This window comes from Callionymus lyra, chromosome 5 (genome assembly GCF_982586985.1).
Source record: "Callionymus lyra chromosome 5, fCalLyr1.hap1.1, whole genome shotgun sequence".
NCBI lineage: Eukaryota > Metazoa > Chordata > Actinopteri > Syngnathiformes > Callionymidae > Callionymus > Callionymus lyra.
In genome coordinates this window covers 36,492,031-36,516,364 of record NC_141822.1, presented here as the reverse complement: position 1 = coordinate 36,516,364, position 24,334 = coordinate 36,492,031, and the positions used below count along the sequence as shown (strand labels likewise).

Sequence of the window (24,334 nt, the reverse complement as noted above, 5' to 3'; positions counted from 1 at the left end):
ATTGAATCAGAGAAGGTGATTGGCCGCCCTCTTGCATCTCTGCAGGAGATCGCTCTGTAGGGTTGCAGCTGAACAGAACATCAAGGTTTAATAATGTGTGGTTACAGTCTGCAGGTTGGATTAATCATGCACTAATAACACTATTTAGTTTATTTATTTTTAAATAAAATTTTCCCACTTAATGAGTCCATTTTATTCTATACAAAAAATATTTTATTGTGTTCACAATACTAGCAATAGATATTTTCTGATTCTGATAGTTACATTTTGAGACAAAATATTGGGCCTGTGAGAACAAACAAGCTTTCAAGAAAGTTAAACTGAACAAATAAGAGCAGTACAGGACAACTGTGTGGATCAAATGCTACCTTAAAACCCCTGTATGATTGTGACTCGAAACAACAGTAATGAGTTGATAAAACACAAACAACTCATTTGTTGATGTCAGCACCGCTGAATGAAAGAACCAGACTAAAGTGTTTTTAACAAGTTCACATCCTGACATCGGTTCGTACATTTTACCTGAGACATGTGCTGCTGGTGTGTCTGAGTGTGGGGGGCTGTTGGCGTGTTTTTATGTGTGTACTTGTGTTGTTTGGCTTGTCTGTGTGTGTGCACTAATCAAAAGTTCTCTACCTTGTACAATCACACAATTCAAATTGTACATGTTACAATATATTAATGAAAGAATATATTAATCGTTATCACAGGTGATGCACTTATATACTTGACAAGAGTGACAAGAGCAACTGTGCAAAAATGTGCAGTAAGAAAAGGCAGAATGACTGACCAGTGTTTGCACTTTTGTCTACTCTGCACTCAAGTTTGTGTGACTTATCATTGACTTATAAATACAAGTGTTTACAACACACCTTTAAGCATGTTTTTGAGGAGTTTTTTTAAACGCTTGCAGTCAATATTTAAAAGGCTTCATGTTATATATTATGTTCGTTTACTAAATTAACCTTCTGTTTATTTAAACATATGCTTAGTTTTCCTTTACCTTAAAATTGCTTTATAACCTTACCTTAACAATCACAATGAAATACATTTTATTTTAAAGTGAATTATGTATAATATTTAAGAAAAAAGCATTGAAAAGAGGACATTGAAAAAATAATCGTCTCAATATTGGGGTAAATAATTGTAATTAGACTATTTTCCATAATTGTTTAGCCTAATTAGTCAATACTTGGGTGACTTAGGTCAGTAGAAACCTGGGTGTTATATTTGACAAGTCTCTAGTTCAACACTGCAGAAAACTGACCAGAAACTGTTTCCTTCAACTGAGAAAAATCTCTTAACTTATTATAAAATGAATTATATTATAAATGATATCACAACATGATCTGGAGCTTGTAATAACTGCATTTGTGACTTCTCGTCTGGAATATTGTAACAGTTTGTTTGTATGTCTTATCAAGAAGGAGCTGTATCGCAAAGCGCTCTAAAAATATAAATGACTTACTTACTAATTGGTATGTTTTGTGAAAGGATGATGTGTGGGTGTGATGAGTAGTACATATATACTATTAAGTGATATTTATTTGTAAAGCGCCTTTCTATACCAGGGTCACAAAGCGCTGGAATTTCAGATACACTGAAAAAAAAATATTTCAACTACTAAAGAGTACACAAACAAAGATACTTCTGATTGAGCTATTTATATGCTAACATTTGTGTACATAAAAGTCAAGGAATATCAGAACAACAAGTCATGTAATAAGCAAATAGAACATTTTTGACCATCTTTAGGGTCTTAAACTTGCACCCCCTTCCCCTGGAAGATTGTTTTTTAGAATGAATCAAAGCAAAGTGGCTGGCTGGGACCAGGGTGGCAAGATGCTATCTTGAAGCGAAGAAACATATAAAGTCACTTATTGAATCATTACCTTCATAGTCTTATGTGTTTTTTTGCATCCGCGATATCACAATTTTCAAAATTGCGATATAGTCGGCGCTTTAATTTAAATCTATGCTGAAATTAATTACTGCCGGTCATGATGTCATGTAACTTGGCTGTGTCATTTTATTTCTTTATTTAGTTATTCTTTTTTAGTAATATTCATGAACAGTGATGATTAATGTATGATGTTGATGTATGAATGAACTCTGAATGAACATTTTGTTTTGCAATCTTGGTTTGCATCATGATTTGTCATCTCCGGTCTAAATGTCTTAGCAGAGCCCATCAGTGCATAAAGTTTCTGTAACTCAGCCATTCATTCACTGCCTCAAAGTTAACAAAGATGCGTCATATCCGATTATGATTTTCGGGTAACGGTTCACATGCACATGCATGTTCACATTGTGTTACTAGCTTGGTTAACTCACTTTGTAGAGCGCAACATCTTTAAACTTTTAGGACATGGGGTTTCGCTGGTTTGATTTCTGTTCTTGACATTTTTTTATAATTGTTTTTTATTTGCAGTGTCTTCATGTCTGTTTGTGATGATTGTGTAGAAATTATCTCTGATGTCCTGGTTCAGAGGTTAATAGTTTCCCTTTAGTTTTTAAAAGAATTTGATTAACTATGTATGATGTATGTCATAATATAATTTAAATATTTCAACTTCCTATTTGAATGAGGAGCAAAAAAATTAAAGTCTAGACTCCATCAAGCGCAAATAGAGAGGGAGATCCTTCCAAAGCTTAGGAGCAACAGCCTGCAAGGATCTCTCTCCTCTGGTCCTATAATAGTCACATATACATGTTAATAAACAAATATTTGAAGTTAAAACTGATTGGAAGTTTGTTTAAGTTTATAGACTCAACTTCATAAGGGACAGCCATGTAACCTTTTGTATAATTTAAGCAAATAAAACAAACTGAACTGAAAACATTCCAACCACATCTTAAAAAGTAAATTTTAAAACTCCAGAAAAGCCAGAAAATGTTAGTTTCCCTTCTCTGCATGCATGCGTGCATCTCCCAATGTGACAAAATCCAGTCACATGATACAAGGCTCTTAATTCCACAAGGCAGTGCTGGTATGGCAAACATTTGTTTTCTTCTGCAGCTCCACCCCAAACTCCAATTAAGAAGAACTGCAGGCTTTTCTTTAAAATCTCAGTATGAGCCATTAAGTTACCACAGTGTGTTGGGGAGATGGGAGGATGAAGAGAAAGGGGTTGCAGATGGAAAAACATGAAGCACATTGTTTGGATGTGAGCTCATGGCAGAATAACTTTTTCCGTGTTTTATAACACAAGTCTCGTACATTAACTGTTGATGTGACATACAGTCGCCACCAGGACAGTTTCTTGTTTCATTCCGTTCTTAAAAACATCAAAATACATGTTTTACCCAATAAAGGCTCCTTACACCTCTGAGACTTGTCAATCTATATGATTTGTATCACATATTAACATAGTAAAGTAATTCAAGGAGTGGATTCCTTTCGCTGAAGGTAAATTGCGAGTTAAAACTTCAGACACTCATTCATGAAGTATTAATCAACTTTGTCATTAGCTCACATGCTAGCACTAGAAATCAAGAAGATATAGATATAGAAGATAGTGTGTCTTTTGCATAGTCTCAAAATGAAATCCCTTTTTTCTCATTCTCTAACTTAAACAACTGCCTACAATATTGTTTGCCAACACAGTTCTCTCCATGTATTGTTCCTATGTCAGTTATTGTACTTAAAACCTGAAATAAGGCACATAGAGGGGAATCTGTTGAGGGTTCTACTACAGTCTCCATCTCAAGACACTTGATGCATTTCATGTTGTAGCAGGGATTCTTAAATTTATTTACAGAAACACCAAAATGAACATGCGTGCAACAGACTTTTGTCGTCAATTATTTGAATCGAGTCAAGAATGATGTCAATAGCATCGTACAAAAACATCTGGCTGGAGGATGACCCAAGGATGAGTAGGGCAGAAGAGCTTTATCCGTTTTATTAAAACATGATCTCTGATCAAAAAATTTGTTCATCAATCAAGATTTTTTTCCGACTCTAACACATGTGAACTAGAATATATCAAGTGAAATTGAAAAAGTAATAGCTATTTTTTTCAGGGGATGGATAATGACACCAAGTTTATGCATTCATTTTACTTTTGTGTTTGTTGTATTAAATTGTAACCTTTTTGCATTTTGTCTGACAAAAAACTAAAAAGAACAAGGAAAAGGATTGTCAGGTAATGCATTAAAACAAAGTGAAAACAAACTGTAAAGTGTACCATATCAAAGTTTCCGGTCAGTTCTGCAAATAATACAATTCTGGAAGCATATAGGATGGAAGGCTGGTGTTTTACAATATATAGCTTTGTGTAATCGGAGAACAAGAGCCAAGAACATGGGGGGGGGGAGAGTAAGGAACATTTATCTCATATTATCAAACATTCACTTGCACTTATGTGTTAATTAAAGAGCCTCATGAAACAGCCAGAGTTTATGCGCCTCTTTTTGATCAGAGACGCTTGCTTGACACATTTGTCTTTGTGTATTACTAGGTTGAAGGGGAGTCTGATGTAAAGCAGAGAACTTGTGGCAATACAGAGCGGTTCAGCTCTTCTTTGTGTTTAAGTAAAACCAGATGCAGCAAGTAAAGCAGACCCCATCGTATATCTGCGTGAAGCGGAGAGTGCAAACCAGGAGGGAAGTGCAGCACATCCACTGAAGTAGACATAAAAACTGAAAAAACAGCGACTAGATAACATTGGTCTCACTTAATAGAATTGCAAGGAAAAGTACTCCAGCAAAGTAAGTGTAAAAAAGAACTTTATTGTAATTACAGCATCTGAACTGGATTGTTTTTATCATCATATCTTCAGAGGTTACACAATCCAGACATAAGAGGAACATAAGTAGACGAGAGAGAGCGGGCAGCCAGGTAACCAGTAGTCCTAAGAGTAAACAACAGTCGTGTCTGGAGCAAGAGATCGGAGCCCAGAGCAGAAATCTGGCTGTTGTGTATGTGTGATAATTTAACAATGTCACAATCCTAACAAGCAGGTTAGTACATTACACTTTTTTATTGTGGAAAGGACAAAATCTTCTACCATAAATAGGTGTACTGGAGACACAATGACTTTTTTGTGTTGTATATAGTCATGTTATTGCTTGTCCCCTGACTTACTTACAAGTTGCAAATGTTTGCATCTTACTCTCCAAGATCCAGTAAGATCCTCATGATGATGCTCCCTTTTGAAGTTAGTACTTTATAAAATCCCTTATTATCTTTAGGTTCTTACTTTCAGAGCTATTCATGGTCAAGCTCCTCCTTACATCACTGATCTGATCCAGCCTTACACCCAAGCTCGGGCTCTGTGGATCAGAATCTACTGATGGTTCCGTGTGCACACGGTTTAGGACCACAGGAGAGAAATCCTTCCAGACTTGTTCCTAAGCTTTGGAACAATCTTCCTCTCCCTCTATGTTCGATAGAGTCTACTGACTTCTTCAAGAAACATCGTAAGACCTTTTTATTTGTGCAGGCTTTTCCTAATTTTCTGGGACTCCCTTTTGTCTCGATGTTGTCTCGACCTTTAAGAGTTTTTAAACCTGCATTTTAAGCACTTTGTAACCCTGGTCTAGGAAGGCACTTTACAAATAACTAACTTTCCTATTTTAATTTACCAGTGGTAGAAATACTTTTTAAGTGTACTGCAATATTGCAGAATGTCAGAAATGTTTTGCAATTTGAAAGGGATTTCTGCAAATACACAAGCCTCCATACTACAACATTTTCAACCCAATTATGCTTACATTTGAACTCATATACAGCTTTGTAACCCAGAGAAGATATTATTCCCCGATACCTCCACTGGTCTTTCATCCCCCTCTCACTTGTTCAAAACCCTGCAAGTGTCAAGATTTGTGATCACAAAAAGTCCAGAACTAATAAATAATAACACTTTTGTAATAAAACTTAGGAATAAATAAGTCAAATAAAAGTATTCTTAGAGTTTTTCCTGCTTTATTAATCATTTTAAACACATTTTTTAAAACGTATTATAACAACAAATATTATGTAAACAAATCCAATAAACTAGTCTGGATCTGATTCACAAAAGGTGTGCATGCATGAAAGGACCTTAGAGCACAAAGGTCTGGATGACTTTGGTTCATGATCACGGTTTAAAACACCATTTTAATGCAAGAAACGCTCAATAATCAGATTAGTATTGACAGATACTGCATCGTGCAGGATTTATTGAATTATGATGAGTTTTCGGTCAAACTTGGATCATCATTTGATCTGTGATCAACATGATTTAAAAGGTTGGTTAGTTAACGGTTTTAGGAATAAACTAGATTGTTAAATGTATTTTTGTGTCATCATTGATCGTCCTGAAGTTTGTGAAATTTAAATGCAACGGAGTGTCTGCTGACGTCACACACACGGAACTCTGTGCTTTGTTGGTTTGAGGAAGATTCCAATGAAAAGTCAACATTAACACTAAAAAGAACGTTTGTTATTGTTGACTTTCACACAGTCTACTTAAAGTTTCCTTTGTCTCTACAGAACAGAAAAGTTAACTGCTTGGTTTTGTGTCATCTTTCTTTTTTCTCCGATCTGTTAATATTTTTTCCCGAGATGCTTCTCTAGATGCTTAATAAAGTTAATGGTGTTAAATCTTGTGAAGCGATTTTTCTTTTTCCCTCCAAATATCTGCTCATTTCTTCTCTGCAGCAGAGCTGCTGCCGTTAGCTCTGTTGTTAGCAGGAGATGCTTCAAATGTAAATATTTCAATTAAAAGAGTTTTGTACAAGCAGACACATACTGATGAGTACAATAGATATTTAAAGTAATTTTACAAGCTAACTTGTTTTAATACAGAAGTTTAGACAATTTTAATATCAAAGGCAAATGCGCCAAACTGCAAGGGGCCTTCATTTGAGTCCGACAAGTTCTGAGTAGGTGTTTGACTGACAGAATGATAACTCCATCAATTGAAGAGAAGCATGTGTGTGCAGTACGAGTTGACCAGAAAAGAAAAAAAAAGGAGTTTGAGCCCCAGTTATTTGACAGTGGAATGACCAAGACAGTCCGTGTACCTTCCGTTCATTCGAAATTAAATTTTGAAACGCAATTAAAACTGAAAAAATCAGAACCAATTTAATGGCACCTTCTAAAAACACTACATTTTCTGGAAAAAGCTAAGAATTTCTATATTTTCATTATACATTTTGTTTTTATCTTCAATCTGCGCTGATTGATTACAGTAGCAGGAAATGCAGGTACAGTGACGTCCTGTGAGATTCATGGCTGGTGAGAAACTGACTCCAGTGGAATAATATTTATAATTGTAAAGACTTAAAACGGCATCTTATTCATGTATCCTGGTAATACTTTACATTTATATCAGCATCCTTCTTGTGTCTAATGTTACTGTTATTTTGTTATCCCGTGCTTTACTCTTAAAAAAATAAAATAAATAATACAATTAAGACTGTATTAAATTGGTAAGAACAAATCGTTCTAAAGTTTAAGTGAGAAATAATACTGCTGTGCTACACCTGCTGACTTTTCTCTGCATTTGATTTTACAACCAGCAGCAAATAATCTCGCACACATACATTTAAGAAACTGACTGTAGAGAGTCGTGTTGTATAACAAATATTTCTGCGAAGTTCACATTAGTGACATTCTAATGAACCTAAACACACAACCGTCATGTGAGCCACTTTGTATTGGATCAGTCGGAAAAATGTATGAGAATTGTTGCCGATTGTACAAGTGCAGAGAAAAGTCAGCAGGTGTTGAACAGCAGGATTATTTCTCACCTCAAGGAGTGAACTGTGAGAGAGTTATTTCTAGCAATCTAGAATCATTTTTCTTTTGTTAATGTTTTGATACATTTCACGTGTGTGAGTCCCAAAGTTGAGTACCTTGTAAAATCACGCAAGTCAAATTGTATAAATTACAATTAATGGTTTTCTATTACAGAAGATCGATTAAAGATGGATAGATAGATGACAAAACATGACATTAACCACGGGAGCTGGACTCAGGTAATATATCATTGTTCACTTTGCTGTAATTAATTATGTTATTAATTACTTACAATTTATAAAGCATACTTTAAAATCATTGGGAATCACCCAAACAACACAAGCAAAGATTCCATTATTTTGTGTGATTGTACATGAGTCTATCCCATGAACTGTGTGAAAACAGACACAAACACAATAATTGTCTTAACTGTACTTCCCGTTTAACAAATTGTGTGTATGTTTTCTCATCCTTCGTGTAAAGTGTCTTTGCATGTCCCAAAAAGCGCTATATAAATATGATGTTTATTGTTATTATTATTATAACCTATAATATATATATAATGTTTACTAAGACCTATGCAGGCACTTGTTGAGTGCTGCTTTAGGGTCTCCGGGAAATAAAAGACAATGTAATGGCCCCTCAAGTGATGAAAACCCACTCCTGAGTGCTTGTAGCAGAGACATAACCACCATGACGAGGGACCAGCAACTGGAGAACAGCCACCCAACAGCTGGCCTCAATGAGCAGAAGGCGCCAGTTTCATGGCTATGGGCACACAGCACACACACACTCATCTTCATGACCCACGGGGATCAGAGGAGTATATTTGTTGTCTAGACTGTATAGATTCCACAAGTTCCAGCCCAGAAAAAGGAAGTTTAAGAGAGGAACAGATTATCTTACTTCACCGGCAGCTGCTGCAGAAGACAAGCATCATTCAGAAGCAGCATAGCAGTCAGTCCTCAGCAGACCTGACTAGTGAGTTCTCATAAGGCTTTCCTCAGATCTTTGCATCGGCGTTTTTGTGAATCATTCCATCATAGTTTAGTTTAGCAGATGGAACAATGTGTAACAATTATTTTTACCACCAATATTTCAATTCTAAATGATAAAAATATTAAAAGATAACACAATCAGTTCTCCCAAAAATGTAAACTTTGACTGTAAGCACAATGGGGAGTGACAAAAATGATATATAATACAAAAACAATCAGATGGACCCCCCCCCCAAAGTAAAAACCAAACCAATACATTCATAAACCTGTTGACTTTAAAATAAAATTTTTATTTAATTCAATTTCATCTTGTATATTGTTTTAATTGTACAATACGTTTTCTGCATTCTCTTAATGTTTAGGATCATGTTCACTTCTCTTTTAAATATTTGATGAGTCAATAACTGATTATATACACTAATAATGCATTTATTTTATGTATGCTCTGTATCTTTTGTATACATTATTATTAATACGTTATTGAAAAATCTTACCCATCAAGACTAACGGCGGTGTTATTTTAGGCCACCAGGGGGCAGGGTTTCCTTCTTTCTTGGTCAACATAACCTGATGTACTGTGCATTATTTAAAAAAAATCCCTTTTTCACAATACTTATTGAAAAGCTCACTATGGTTTACAGAGAAAACGTGTGATACATGCACAACAAACTATCAAATCTGCTTCCCTGTTATCTCACCCAGACTTTTAAGGAATGTAGGATTCCTGAATTAAATCTACATCCAACTGTCAATCATGAATCTTTCCAAATATTGTCATCAGGAAGGTAATTCAAATTTCTGTACAAGCAAAAATACAAAAATGGCATTGAGAATATTTGGTTTATAATTGCTTACACATACAGTATGTTGTGTTTTACTGATCAAAGAAAATCACCAGCCTCCATTCAAGAAGAATCATCCATCAAATTTCAAAGAGGAAACCTGACAAAGCCAAACATTATTGAATAGTTTCCACTTGATTTAAATCACCACATTAAAAGCAATGAGCAGCACGGCTCAGTGAGATAACAATGATGTCAAATTAGAACACGTTTTATCGCCGGAACTAAATAATGGTTTACTTGGACATGTTTTGAATGACTCAGGCAATGACTTAGCATTAATTGGATCAAGGTAGAGTATGCCAAGATTTAAAAAATACTTTATATAGCAAACGTTAATTTTGTACTTTTTTTAGACGCTCTGCATGAATATTCACGTTTCATTGAAGTTAGATAATTTGGGAATAGAGTATATCAGTTATTCATGAATACAAAAGGGGCTTGCAATGTACGGAAGAGATGAGAAGTATAACAATAAGCTGGGGGGGGGTCAACATTAAAATTATTATTCTTATCCCTAATGTGGTGCTATTTAAACTGACAGATGTTATTTTAACCACAGTATTAGAGAACTTTTGAAATGTACATGGCAATTTGGATCCTGTATGTAGAGATTTAAACTGCTTTGCTAAGACACACGTAGGGTTTACTTTGTTGAGGTGTAGTCAAATGTGACTTGTCATAACATCCTCTCCAGTTCGCACTTAGATGCATTTCTGTGACCTGTGGTACAAACTGCAATGGATTGCTGCATCCGAACAAATTTAAACTAGGCAGAAATGCCGTTGACCACAACAAAACAAGAACATTTTCACCACATCACATTAGGACTGGTAGTGATGAAAATGTCTGCGGTGCATTAAAAAGCATAGGGTAGATGAGGTTAACAATAACAGCTGAGCTTCCAAAAGATAAACCTCTGAGGAAATATTCGAGCTTGCTCTTTGTTCCTGGTAGACTAAGGGTGAGAAAATCTGTTCAAAATGACGATAATTACTTTTCTGCTAAAATGACCAGTAAGTTCTTCCAAATGCTCAGCTGCATGAATGATCAACAAGGTGCATGACTGTGCAAACAACCAGGTTAGACATTTATTACTCCAACACAGCTCGTTTGAGCTCATGTATTATCCTTGTACAGGACACAGAATGGAGTCCCAGGGCAGGTCCTTGCTTGCCTGCTGTGCTTCTCTCCCAGAAAGTTGCATATCGAGATCTGAGCCTTCCTGCTTAAAACCTGCATGCTCTGGTCTACCACAATACTGTACACATGCTAAGGAGGTGTAGATTTGGTGACTATATAGAACAGATCGGAGCTTCCAAAATATTGATGAATACCACAATCCCGTAAATTTTCTTGTGATCATGTTTCACATAAATAATTATGCTTCTCATACTTCACTGGGTCTCATTCATTAAAAGCACGTAAATCCCAGCGCAGATTTTCACATAAAAGCTCCGCTATGAGAAACCTACTCAAGATTCATGAAGAACACGGAACACTCAGATTGGATCGTACACATGTGTGTATTCGGTGAATGTGTGAAATATTGTCGATGTACAGCGATAGTTCACCATCACCGTGTTGTGTTTACAACACTGGCAATAGAGGTTTCTGATTCAGATGTGGATTTTATACCCGTTAGTTGTAACACGTTTATATACACAAATCTGTTCTGCTTACGCATTATAAATAACACCCAATGTGTTTACCGTCAAAGGCATTGGTTCTGTTTTTCTGACCTTCTCAGTCTTGTCCTCTCTCCCTGTTACGCAATGCTAGAAGAGTCAGTGGAAAGTCCTCTCTGCCAAGTCAATCACAGCTTCAAAAACACACATTTGGTAAAGGTATCAGTTTGACGGACGTGTTGTCCATTTCAGTCCAGTAACACAGAGAAAACATTTATTTTTGACATCATTAAGTTTCTCACACCATACGAAATAACCAGTGTTTAACAAATCTTTGTATTGTCTGACGACTTTTTTCTTTTGATTTATTATTGTTAAGGTTTGAATAGCTGAATAGATTGACATTCAATTATTTCAGCTGCATATGCTGCAATTTTTAACTGCATTATATCCAGGATGCAATCCAATAACATCAGCAGATGCTACAACAGAAAGGTCCTAAAAAGTTTCCCTAGATCTGGTCACTTGCCCATCATCATCTCCAGGGACATCAAGCTATTGATCTCTAGCCTCAACAAAAGTATGTGGAATTTCAGGAAGGCTGGCAGATATTCTCGGAACTTGCCAGGAAATTATCACAGGCCTACTTGGCCCATCAACAAATGTGAATGGAGCTTTTAATGCTTTCTGCATCATGCTCAACAAGGCCACCAAGCTCTCCATCCTGAGAGTTTGCAGGGATCCACTTGAACCATGCTGGGATAAAGACTGTGAGAAACATTGACCAACACACTCTCTGTGGTGACTTCACACATTCTAGTCATAAGGCCTGGAATACCTATGCAAGACTTTGCCTGAAGTCAAGCTTGTGAAGTTTATCATGCTGATTATAAAGGACCGTCCGTACCTTTGTACTGGAGACCTCAAACGGCCAACACAGCAAGGAGACTTAGGAACGGGCTACCCCAAGGCTCTGTCCTGGCCCCAATACATTTTAACATCTACACCACAGACATGCATGCAGGAGAGTGCTCGCAATATTACCCTGTCGACGACTCAGCCATTGGATTAGGTAACAAAGCTTTCAGTGTGTTTGAGAAGACAAATACCTCTCACTATTGAACAAATACTTCCACAAATGGCACCTCAAGCTAAGCCTGCCCAAAACACTGCTCAGTGTTCCATCTGGCCAATTGATGTGCCAATACCACGCTGAACTTTGTCACGCAATGGCACCAACGTCAGGCATGACCCCAACCCCAGATACCTTAGTGTCACACTTGACCGTAGCCTTACCTTTAAGCCACACATCCAACAAGTCGCTGACAAAACCGCTGCCCGTGTAAACCTCCTGAAGAGACTGGCAGGCACTAAGTGGGGTGGGGGGGGGGCAAACTTCACTACCTTGCACACCTCTACCCTTGCATACACCACCGCTGAGTATGCCACCCCTGCATGGAGTCACAGAAGCCATACAGCCACTATTGATGTGGTGCTGAATGCCAAATGTTAATGCTGATGCCTTTCCATCAGCCACTGTCACCTTCAGAGCTCCTGGCCCACAAGAGCGCAGATGAGCCAACAAGACCGATTCCACCGCCTGCCGAATATGGCCACCACAGACTGAAAGGCAGACACTTCTCCGCCGAAGCCAGGAGACTCCTTACCCCAAGCCCACCTCATCCTGGATGGATCATTGACCTCTGGGACAAGCAATGGTCTAAGTCAAAATCCACCTTGAGGAGGTTTGTCAACCCTCCTTTGACCAATCCTGTGACTGCAGACAACCCCAGACTGTTGAACACGTCATCGATGAATGACCACTCTTCGAACCACCACATGGTGTGGCCTCATTAAACTGGATGACGATACCACTACTTGGCTGATGTCTCAATTGCCTGTGTAGCCCTACACGAATGAACAAACGAACGTGTCCTGTGATAGACTGGTCTAATGTTTTGGTGCCTTTAGATGAGGGCTGATTACTAAACTTAACAGTGAGGCCACACTGAAACATTAAACAATATTTTGAGTCTACACTGAACTATACTTTAGTCTGATGGAGACATTAGTTAATGAGTTAATGAGTTTTTAATAATTAAAAATATGAATATTTTCCCACCCAGTAAAAATTAATGTGAGAATGCAGACTACGTTATAGATAAAGAGATAGAAATTAAGAGTGATCTTGTGTTTTTGGCAATACTGTTTATTAAACTTAAATGCAGTGATAGTTAATTGACTGCCATTTCCTAATTTATATATTAAGTTGAGGGAACTGGAGAATACCCATGCAAACCTGCAGCGTACATATAAACTAGGGCTGAATGATTAATCGCATTTGCTATACAATCGCGAAATTCAAAGATGCGATTATTATTTCGCAAAGGTTGCGATTTTATTTAATAGAATCATTTAATTTTCAAGCCGTCAAAATGACTTGCGAGCGGCGCTGAGTGCAGCCGAGTAGAGGGGGGAAAGAAGCTTTAACACGTTGATCAGTGAAGAAGCTGAAGAGCAGCAGTTAGAAACAGTGTTTTCAACAACTTTTCATCCTGACATTGGTTCGTACATTTAAATCAAGAGGTGTGTCTGCCGACATGTCTGTGTGTGCGCTGCTCTCGTCTCTGGAATTAAAGTAACTAAATTAACCTTCTCCTTTTTTTCAATGCATGATTAATTTTCCTTCATCATAAAAATGTCTTAATAACTTTATCTTAACGATCAGCCAAACAAATTTTTGCTGCAAAGGTAATCGTTTATTGTATTAGAATAAAAATGCATAAAAAAGGACATTGAAATAATAATCGCATAAATAATCGCAATATTTCGGAAAATAGCAATAATATTAATTTCAATAATCATTCAGCCGTTATATACATTTCACAATTTAAAACCCAGGTTCACTTAAAACTCCAAGATGAAATAGAAAATGCATGATAACATATTATGATACATACCATACATTTACCTTAATTGAACCCTAATATATGTCATCCTGTTTTGTTTTTACATTTGGGACCACAGAAAGCCCAGGTCTGCTATGGTGAGAAGGTCCCAATATTATCAATAATGCTTTCTAATATATATATATATATACACACACACATACAGTACTGTGCAAAAGTTTTAGGCAAGTGTGGAAAAAATGCTGTAAACTAAGAATGCTTTAAAAAAGGAAGTGTTAATAGTTTATTTTCATCAATTAACAAAATGCAGTGAATGAACAGAAGACAAATGTGAATCAAGGTTGTTCCAAACATCTTGGAGAACTAGCAACAGATATACTGTAAATTTAGGCTTTCTCAAATCCTTCCGTCTCTTCATGTAATCCCAGATAGACTCCATGATGTTGAGATCAGAGCTCTGTGGGGTCCATACCATCAAATCCAGGACTACTACTTCTTTAGGCTGAAGATATTTCTTACTGACATTGGCTGTATGCTTGGGGTCGTTGTCCTGCTGCAGAATACATTTTGGGCCAATCATCCCTGACGGTATTGCATGATGGTTTAGTATCTGCCTGTATTTCTCATTCTCATTGAGGAAACCATTAATTCTGACCTATGCTGTCGCATTACTACTCTTAGTATGCTAGAAGTTAGTATGCATCAGTTTAGTGTACATACTAACTAGTACGCAAATTCTCAGATAGTACGTCTCAAATCAAACACTGCTGCTACACACTAACCGGAGATCACATGACAGCTTCTTCTTCTACTTCTATTTAACAATGTTTCAACCAGCTGTTTGAACGCTATCGCCGACACCTGCTGGCAGCACGTATTGCAACTTTGGAAAAAGAAATAAAGAAAAAATATGAGAATCTAAATAATCGCGAGATATTTAAGCTGGTATCAGCAGCGAAGACATGTTTATCCTCCTACTGCTGCGGAAAATGCACCTGTAAGTATATGCATATATATGCATTTATATATGACGTAACTTCCGTTTAAAACGTCACTAAGATGGCGGCTGTTTAGTGTGTTTAGTGTCCATGCTCAGTTTTGTGGGCGTGTTAGTACGCCAATTTAGTGTGCATGGCGCACTAAATTTCGCATACTAAGAATTGAGACGCACTAACGCACTAAAAATACTAACTTTTAGTACGCTAGTATGCGATTTGAGACACAGCACAAATCTCCAACTCCATTTACAGAAATTCAGTCCCAAACTTGCAAGGAACCTCCACCATGTTTCACGGTTGCCTGTGAACAAACTGCCTTCTGCTACAGCCAAATATTTCAATATTTGATTCATCAGTCCAAAGCACCTGCTGCCATTTTCTTCACCCCAGTTCCTATGCTTTCATGCATTGTTGAGTCGCTTGGCCTTGTTTCCATGTCAGAGTAGTGGGTTTTTGGCTGCAACTCTACCATGAAGACCACTTCTGGCCAGACTTCTCCAGACAGTAGATGGGTGTACCTGGGTCCCACTGGTTTCTGCCAGTTCTGAGGTGATGGCGTGTGTCTTGTTGCTGTGCTCAGTCATGGTGTGTGACCTGTGACATGAAACTGTCTTCCACAACCTCAGCTTGGCAGCAGAGTTTGGCTGTTCCTCACCCAGTTTTAAGCTCCTACACAGCTGTATATTTTTAACTTAATGACTGTGTTTCAACCTACTTGTGAAATTGATGATCATTAGAAACGGTTTGGTATAATTAGTTGATCATACACGTACACACTATAATCCTACAAAACCCCTGACTTAGGCAAAGGGTAGTAACAACACAAATTGATTTGATTTAGATTCTCTTTTGTTCGCTCACTTTGCATTTTGTAAATTGATAAAAAAATAAAAGATTTATATTTTTGAAAGCCTTCTTAGTTAACAGCATTTTTCCCCACACCTGCCTTAAACTTTTGCACAGTACTGTAAATATAAATATAAAAATGGTAATCGAACCAAATAGCAATGTCATGTTTAATGCGGTTCTATTTAGCCACAGTACCAGATACTAATTTGTGTCAGCAAATTGGTCGAATATTTCAGAATGGTCATTTAGAAAATTATACTCAGGAGACATGCTGGCCAAATCGAACCCAACATTTAGCCGCATGGCAAAATGTCAAATGAGGTCCGCTTTCAAACTTTTTACTAACATCATACTTCATCAACGTCATTTCTTCTTACCGTGTACGGCAAAAACATTGCAGGGCTGACTCCCATGGCGTGTTGACTCTCTCTTCCCACTCTTAATAAAGGCTGGCAGACTGGGTCTCCTCTGGTCCCCTGAAAACTTCCCCGGCTGCTGCCCCATAAGGGCAGGGTCCCAGGCCGCAGCCGGGACTCCCCAAGCTGGACACACAGTTGGACTCACAGTTGTGTTGTTGGCAACAAGGCAGATGCGGAGTTGGTTCGGGAATTCAGAGCAACCTTGTCAGGATCAAGATGTTTTCTCCTGGAATACACGCGACCCAGGTCGACACTAGAAATCCAGATCAGTCCTGTGCGTCTTTTTTGATCATGCATTAATGGAAGCTGATGGGTTGGAATGTCAAAAGTGACATTTCACACAAACCTAAAGAAGAGAAGAAGAAGATCATAACATATGAAAAAGTAAGAGATACATTGATTTGAAATGTGTGAAATGAATGTATATAACACTTAATCAAACATGTTTTTTCCGGAAACATAAGGTTTATAATCAATATCACACTCTTCAAAGGTTTTCAGTCTTGCCATATAACACTAGCCGTGCTAGTCTGGTTGACATTTGTGTGCAGTCCTGGTAACTCCACACTAACCAAGCCAATTCCTCTAAAATCCCTCTAAAAATTGATCTTCTTCATGAATTTTTCATTATGATTTACCAGAAGATGGGTAAGAGATTATATTTGTGCTTCAAGAATAATATCGCTTATGTTTTAGGTAATGATTCACTGTTGGTGGTGAGGGATCATAATTGAAGTACACATTTCAAAACCAAATACAGATCAGTGTTTTTGATTTTTAAAGGAAGCATAATGAAAAGTATGGCTAGAGGAGATTACATATTCTCTTTTTTTAATTTTGGAACTTTTGGTGATTGAAACCATGGTCTGAAATATATTAGTATTAAGTGATAAATTATAATATCAATTACAATTATGAACTTTAATTATAAATCTTTGTTACACAGACACTGCTTTAAACCTACATGGTGGAGATTAAAGAGCTCATGAGATGCAAGGTAAACACTGAGGAAAACACAATTAAAGGGGTTTCAATAATTAAATTTGTATTTTAAAAGCTCGAGATTAAAGTCGATCAAACAGATCTGCTTTCATCATTGTCTCTTTGAAAACGTTTGTAGATTATTTGTCATCGACATTTATCGTCTCTTTTTTTCTTTCTCTCCAACTATTGTTTTTATGTTTGGCTTTTGCTGGCCACAAAATAAATGCAGTTAACAGGCTAGAAGTTGCCTTCTGTCCTTGAGTTTTACCGCAAGTGTATTCTTAAGTATGGAACATGTTTTAAATGATACAGGGCTGTAAAAAGCTGATAGTTTTGCCTCTTTAAACAGTAAGAATTGATCAAGAAACCAAAACAAACATGACTGGACATGTGTAAGCGGCGCACAACACATAGTATTATTGATATGTGTTCAACGAATTGTTGTTTAAAACTTCCAACTTTTACTTTCTGACCACTTTCACAGTCTGTAAATGACAAACTCTGCTCATTAAATACCAATACATTTGAACAAACAGAAACAAACAACAAAGAGAACTTACACAGTCAAAGACAGTTGTTTAGTTTTGCTCTACACCTCCAGCTTGTGTTGAGAGTAGCCATGAAGCTAACTGCTGTTAGCGCCCAGCGAGCGGTCAACACTTTATCAAGTGCTCCAAAGTCGCCGTTACATGACAAAATCCAATGCTTTTCTGGGTCTCAGCACTTTTATCCAGGGAAAAGTCGGCGATTCACACTTCCGCGTCCACGCTTTCCCTCTCGGAGTGTCTCCTCTGTGGTACCAGAACTCGCTTCATCCAGGAGGTGACGAGACACCGAGGAAACTCAAGTCAAACGCTGACTTTAGCAAACTTCCTGCAGCATGTCCCATAACTCTACCCCTCCGAGGGCTCCATGTGGCTGGGCTTGACTCCAACACTTCCTACTCGCTCCCAGGTGAAACTCTGATCCATAAACTTTGGTCAAGAGGCGGCGGTGTCGCTGGGGTAGCCATACTTCCATACGCAAGGTGGTTTACACAAATATGTGGGTGGGACGACGTGTGACGTCACTTACGTGCGTGGGCTAGTACATCCGAGAGACGGGTCGTCGCCGGGCTAGTTGTTGTTTCAATAGTTTTTAACATGACTGCTAGTTTTGTGTCAACGTGACTTTAAAATGTCAACTATTCCTCAGTGATATTTCACAGCTGCGGCAATGTTACCAAACTGTAGTCATCCTTCATGACAGCAGCTGTCCGTCCATGTTTGGAAGTTTACATTATTACAACTCTGATGGTTCACCAGCAGGATTGTTGCATCGATGAGATGACGCTTACCTTCAATCCTATGCGCATTCTTTTTTTTCTTACAATAAAAGGGAAATTCCCTTAACTTATCTGAACATTTTTAATAAAGGATAAATCATTTTATTCCCAATGGCTAATGAGTTGGAGACTAACATGTCTAAATCCTGTTCCAAACATGTTTTCAGGAACAACGATTAAAGTGACAATTGCCAAGAGTACTTTTTCCATTTTCTTCCTTTAAAAGGGAATTCTCTTAATATTTGTTGCAGGACAAAGCTCCTTAACAAGTCTTAGGAGACGCCAGAGGAATACAAGCTTCTTACATTTTTATTCATAAGCAAAACCATAAAGGTTTCATCCTACTTTCTGCAGCTGTGCTGCTCTTTTCCATCAACGTTGATTTGTGGAATGACTTGATATGCAACCCTTGATCAGGCACTACAGGAGCTGCAGTATTTTAGGAATGTACACCAAGAGATCAGCATATGAAATGAATACCTATATTTTAAGCATAACATCTGACATGCAAACAGAAAATAAACCAACATCTGGGTATTTCATTAATTGGATTTATGTTTTTATACAAATAAAAATGTGATACAAAACAGAAAATATATTTATTTTCAGAACATTTCCACCATAATTGAGTCACATCTCGGAAGTGATTAGCTTTCGTGTTCCAGTAGCTTCTGTTGGGTCAGCATCACAATCTCTTCCATTATCTCAGGTTTTAAGATGTCCTTGACCTGCAGGATTCACAAAACGTCAGCAAACAAATTTGTAACTGCAAGACCATTTTATTTTAAAAGCTATTCAACAAAACCTTTTAGTCAAGTTGTGTAGTATTACAATAAAGACAGTGGATGGTGTCAAAGATCTACGGCAACCATCATTAGGTTACCCAATCGTCTCCTACCTGGTGTTGAAGAGATGACTCGTAGCAGTAGAGGACACTGGTGTCATAAAGAAAAATCTTGTGCGCAGCCAAAGCCAGTAGACAGTTTCTCAACCGTGAAATAACTTCTCGGTCAGACAGATTCACAGGCTGAGAGGACAACAAGGAGATGTGAATAAACTCATGCATTAACAACCACACTCTTCATTCATACTTCTAGACTGGTGTAGAAGCCCCCAGCTTCTTCCTCCTGCTGCCCAGGAGTAGGGTACAGCCAAACATAGCCGTTGTTACCCAGGATAATGGATGCACCACAGGGAAGGTTGTGGAAATGAGTCTTTTGCCTTTTGACAAGTGATGGAGACAGCTGAACCAGCACTCCTTGGCCCAGCTGATGAGAATAAAAATGATGAGAAAATGTGTTACAGTTTTCCCTGCATCGACAATTTAGCTGTATTAAATGCAAAATTCAGCATTATCTGATGGACCTTATTTCACCGATACTCAAGTGAATGTTTTTAAAACTTACTTTTCCATACTTCAAACTCCTGGTGTGAAGTGACAAAGCTCCATCTGAGTAAACAGATTGCACCTCTGCCTAAAGAAATCAGCAAAGAAACAAGATTTAAAATAAAAAAGACAACACAAGAAACTGAAGAAATGATGAATGTCAAGTAGATTACACTGATGAGGTCGCCCTCCTGAAGGTATTCTCTCATGGTGAGTTCATCCTCAGCTGATCTTCTTCTCTGAGAAAGAAGAAAACATAGTAAACACAAAAACACTTTAAATGAACAAAAGAATCCTGGCACTAAAACCAAAAATGGCCACAGCAGTTATATTAAATCAACAGGACTCACAAGAAAGCCCAAGCAGTGCCTGCTTAAATACAGTTGACTTTCATTAAATCTGTGTAAGGTAAAGTGCATGTGGTCAATTTACAAATTAAAATAATATTTTCGGACGAAAAAATAAAAAAAGGTTTTGGCGATCTGGATTCCCCAAATGTACTCAAAGTTCATATGTATCAAAAAGGAATAAAGGACTTCCTGACAAGTTTAAAGGGTGACGTATGCACATATTTACTGCCCGGATCCATGTCAGCACTCACTAGTCATGTTTAGAAGTTATTATCAGAAACAAATTAATGATCAATAATTATCACAAACACGCGTTTGCATGATATTAAATAATAACTTATATATTATTATAATATATTTCCCATTCACAACACTGATGATCTTTATTTATTAAGACAAGATGATCCGCGTCCGAGCGCTTCAAGTGTTCTCCATAAGTCACAGACGTTCTTGTGAAACAACATCACGTCAGTTACATCTATCTAAAGGTGCAAATTAAGGCTCAGAAAAAGCTGTTTTCCCTTAAGTGATCACATGATCGAAGCACGCTCCTTGAAAATCACACTAACATAAATACACCATGACATGATGACTATTTGTAAACAAAACAGTTTTATTCTATAAATATGACAAGAATATGCCCATGTTGTGCAGGTGAGCCACAGATTCTAATGAAGCTCAGAGACGATCAGACCATCTTCACATCGTCATCAATACTCAGCGCTCCAAGTTACTGATTTACAATTTTATTCTCATTAATCTTTATCTTAAGACGATTCAAACAAGTGATCCTCTCTGTAGCTAAAGTATTTGTGTTAATAGCCCTTTATGTAAAACATACATATAAACAATTACACCGGAGCACATCTGACTCATTTACAACAATGTGTGATTCATGTCAAAAATGTTTGAAATTAATGAATACAAACTTTTAATCCAGTTTAAATTCATGTTTTTATCTTGTTTCTTTTATGATCAGACGGATCCAAATCCCTGGTTCTGGTTCATTTAAATATGATTGATGCATTTAAATAAAGGCATGGAAAGGGATGAACAATTCTGCTCTAAATTCCATGTTGATTTCGATCTAGAAAGGAAAAGTGCTTGGATTGGTGTGTGCAGCTCCAGATGATTATTGAAAATAATCGAATTGCGATAATTTTTATAAATATAGCAATAGCAATTAAATATAAAATTATTTTATTTATTAATAATAATAAATAATTCACCTTACAGTAAAAGTTTTTGGTTTGTAATTGTTAAGATACTGTAGTTATTTAGCCATTTTTAGATGAAGGCAAATTAAGCATACTTTGAACTAAAGGGAGAAGGTTCAATATTAAGTTCAGTATCATTCCTACCAGCTCTCCTCCAGGAAGATTCACAGAAGACAGTAAGAGTACCGAGTCCAGTCTAGAATTTGTCTCCACCTTCCAACGTTTCTGTTGAACCTGTTGGAATAAATCCAAACTTATTGAAGAGGACATGGCATGATAGCGCATAATAAAATAAGAGTGTACCTCTGTGATTCGACCAACAACCACGTCCCCAACTTCACCATTGAACCTGCAATTCATTAAACCAAAAGTAAGTACAGCATTAATGCAGAATAATGACTTAAGTATAATGCTTGCCTGGTCTTCAGTGGTCTGACACAGATGAGCTTGTCTACTCGCTGCACCTCACCAGCAACTGAAGCAGTGAGTTTCTCATCATCAACATAGGTTCCATGCCCCCTGAAATATAAAACGTGTAAAAAAAGAATTTCATCACTCTGTTTTGTTCATGTGGGTGAATACGTTTACACTTACTTTCATGTGCACAATACATTCAATCCACCTATATATTTAAGAAATGTTTTTACTTTTTTCAGTCAGTAGCATTTGTATGCAAGTTATAAACTAAAACAATCTTTTTTGGAAAATGAAAAGACAAAACAAATTTTTCGTTCTTGAACGTTATATAGCAGCTAAAGTTTTCATTTCTGCGAGGAAATTAATTTTACAAATATAAAAGCGTTTATTTTTCAAACAATGTTATAACTGATAGTATGAAGACACCCCCAAGGTTCCAAAAAAAATGTACAGGACACAACTTCAATGCTGCAGTTAAGATATCCGACGCTTCAGCGATCACGGTCAAGCCAGCCGAAGCATTATTTTGAGTGCGTGTAATGGCAGAACATCACGGTAGCAATGAATCGGCTTGGAATAAACGTCCGAGAACGAGTAATATAATTAATCCTTTATTCAGGTTTCAATTGAATCAAAACGTTGTTTTTTTCTCATGTTTAATCAATAAGCACTAAATGTAGAATTTAGTGAAATGATTTGTTAAACATCTTTATTATTATTATTATTATTGATTCAATAAATGTTCATGTTATGTATGTTGATTCTTTATTGAAAACCTTGTAAACACATCTCAACTTAAATGACAATGAAATAAAAATGTGCAAACCCCAGTAAAAAGTAACTATATATTTTTAAAGATGAAGGTTTTATCGATCATATAGATCAATTAGGAAACATTTTCCAGTAGTCTTTTGATTTTATCATGTTATGAATGTTGTAGTCATTTCAATACATTGTAAAGACATGTTCAACTCAGGGCCCACTTTTAAGTCTCAAAAACCTTTGCGGCCCACCTCCAACCCCATAAATACGAAGGCCTTATCATGCATTCTCATTTCCTTGTCACATGTATAATACTCGAAGGAAAAACAATATAATTAAAAGAATATTTGAAAATGTTTCATATCCTTCCAAAGTTAACGAGTTATAATACTTAAATGTGTATTTTTATTTTAATATATATTTACAGCCACCCTCCCACAAAAAAATTATACCATTTTGGAAACGATTTTGCGGCCCACTTGCAATACCCCACTTGGTTGGGAATCACTGCCCTAAGGGTCTTCTATGCAGGCGCACCTTTTGTGAATGAGATTCAGACTAGTTTCTTCTATTTGTTTACATAATTTGTTTGTTCTAATATATGATCATACTGAGTGTGCTTCTTTTATTTACATTAAACTGTTTATTTGAATAATGCCAACTTTGTAATTCTACAGTATGTTATCATTGTGGTGATCCCTTTATTAGTATGTTGTGTGAAAGGATGATGTGTGGGTGTGATGACAACTAAATTCATATATTGGTTGATATACTTCTTTCTGTAGTAACACAAGTGAGAGGGGGATTAAAGACCAGTGGGGGTATCGGGTAGGAAAACTTGGCTGCAGAGGAGGATCTGTGAACACTGAAACTAAAAGTAGAGTGAGAATAAAGGCTACGTACAGTAGGGCTATGGGTTACAAATCTATATATGATGTAAATGTAAGAATATTTAGGTTAAACATTTTGTAGTATGGCGGTAAAGTCTAAAGTTAATAATATATAGTTTTGCACATTTTTTATTTTATTGCTGTTTAAAGTTGACGTGCCTTTATAAAGTATTGAAACGAATAAAACAAGAGGTTAAATCCAAAAAACTACAGTAAAATGTTTCCGAATTCATTCATATGACAGATTAAATCTTTATCTTGAACACTATATAGTTCATTTTTAGAGGTTTGCCATTTTTCTTTTTTAATGCTGTTAAAAGGGGAAAGATGAGTTCACATCATAATTTATGTAATTGAACATACAACTCACACCAAATACACAAGTTAAATGTCATAGGGTCGGGTAGCTTTACTGCAGTTCTGCACTGTAGTGTTTCCCGGGGAGTTTCATCGAGCTCTAGTCAAAACAGATTCAAAAGCTGACCAAACTGACCTCATGAAACCACTGTCTGTAGTGATCACGTCCCCGGGCACCACCAAGTCTCTTCTTTTAGAACCTGGATCTAAAATTGAAACTGGTTTGCGATTGATCGGGAGTCTCATGTCAACGGCCATGCTGCTTCTCTACCTG

General features: G+C 36.9%; 2 protein-coding genes across 2 annotated transcripts in view; both read right to left on the bottom strand.

Moving 5' to 3' along the window:
* Positions 1-18,381, bottom strand: part of abl1 (ABL proto-oncogene 1, non-receptor tyrosine kinase) — a 36,958-nt gene extending 18,577 nt beyond the window's left edge. Inside the window, exons 1-2 of the mRNA XM_087792232.1 lie at positions 17,917-18,381; positions 16,331-16,718 (exon numbers count right to left, since the gene is read on the bottom strand). Of these exons, the coding sequence (XP_087648358.1) occupies positions 16,331-16,457 (127 nt within the window). The 5' untranslated portion in view covers positions 16,458-16,718; positions 17,917-18,381. The remainder of the gene's footprint in view (positions 1-16,330; positions 16,719-17,916) is intronic.
* An 836-nt stretch (positions 18,382-19,217) lies between these two features.
* exosc2 (exosome component 2) lies at positions 19,218-24,334 on the bottom strand. The gene is made up of 9 exons (XM_087792679.1): positions 24,197-24,334; positions 22,052-22,153; positions 21,938-21,983; positions 21,779-21,868; positions 20,241-20,306; positions 20,087-20,155; positions 19,772-19,948; positions 19,579-19,707; positions 19,218-19,408 (listed from the first exon to the last, which is right to left on the bottom strand). The coding sequence occupies exons 1-9, from the start codon at positions 24,316-24,318 to the stop codon at positions 19,328-19,330; spliced, it is 882 nt and encodes a 293-aa protein (XP_087648805.1). The 5' UTR covers positions 24,319-24,334; the 3' UTR covers positions 19,218-19,327.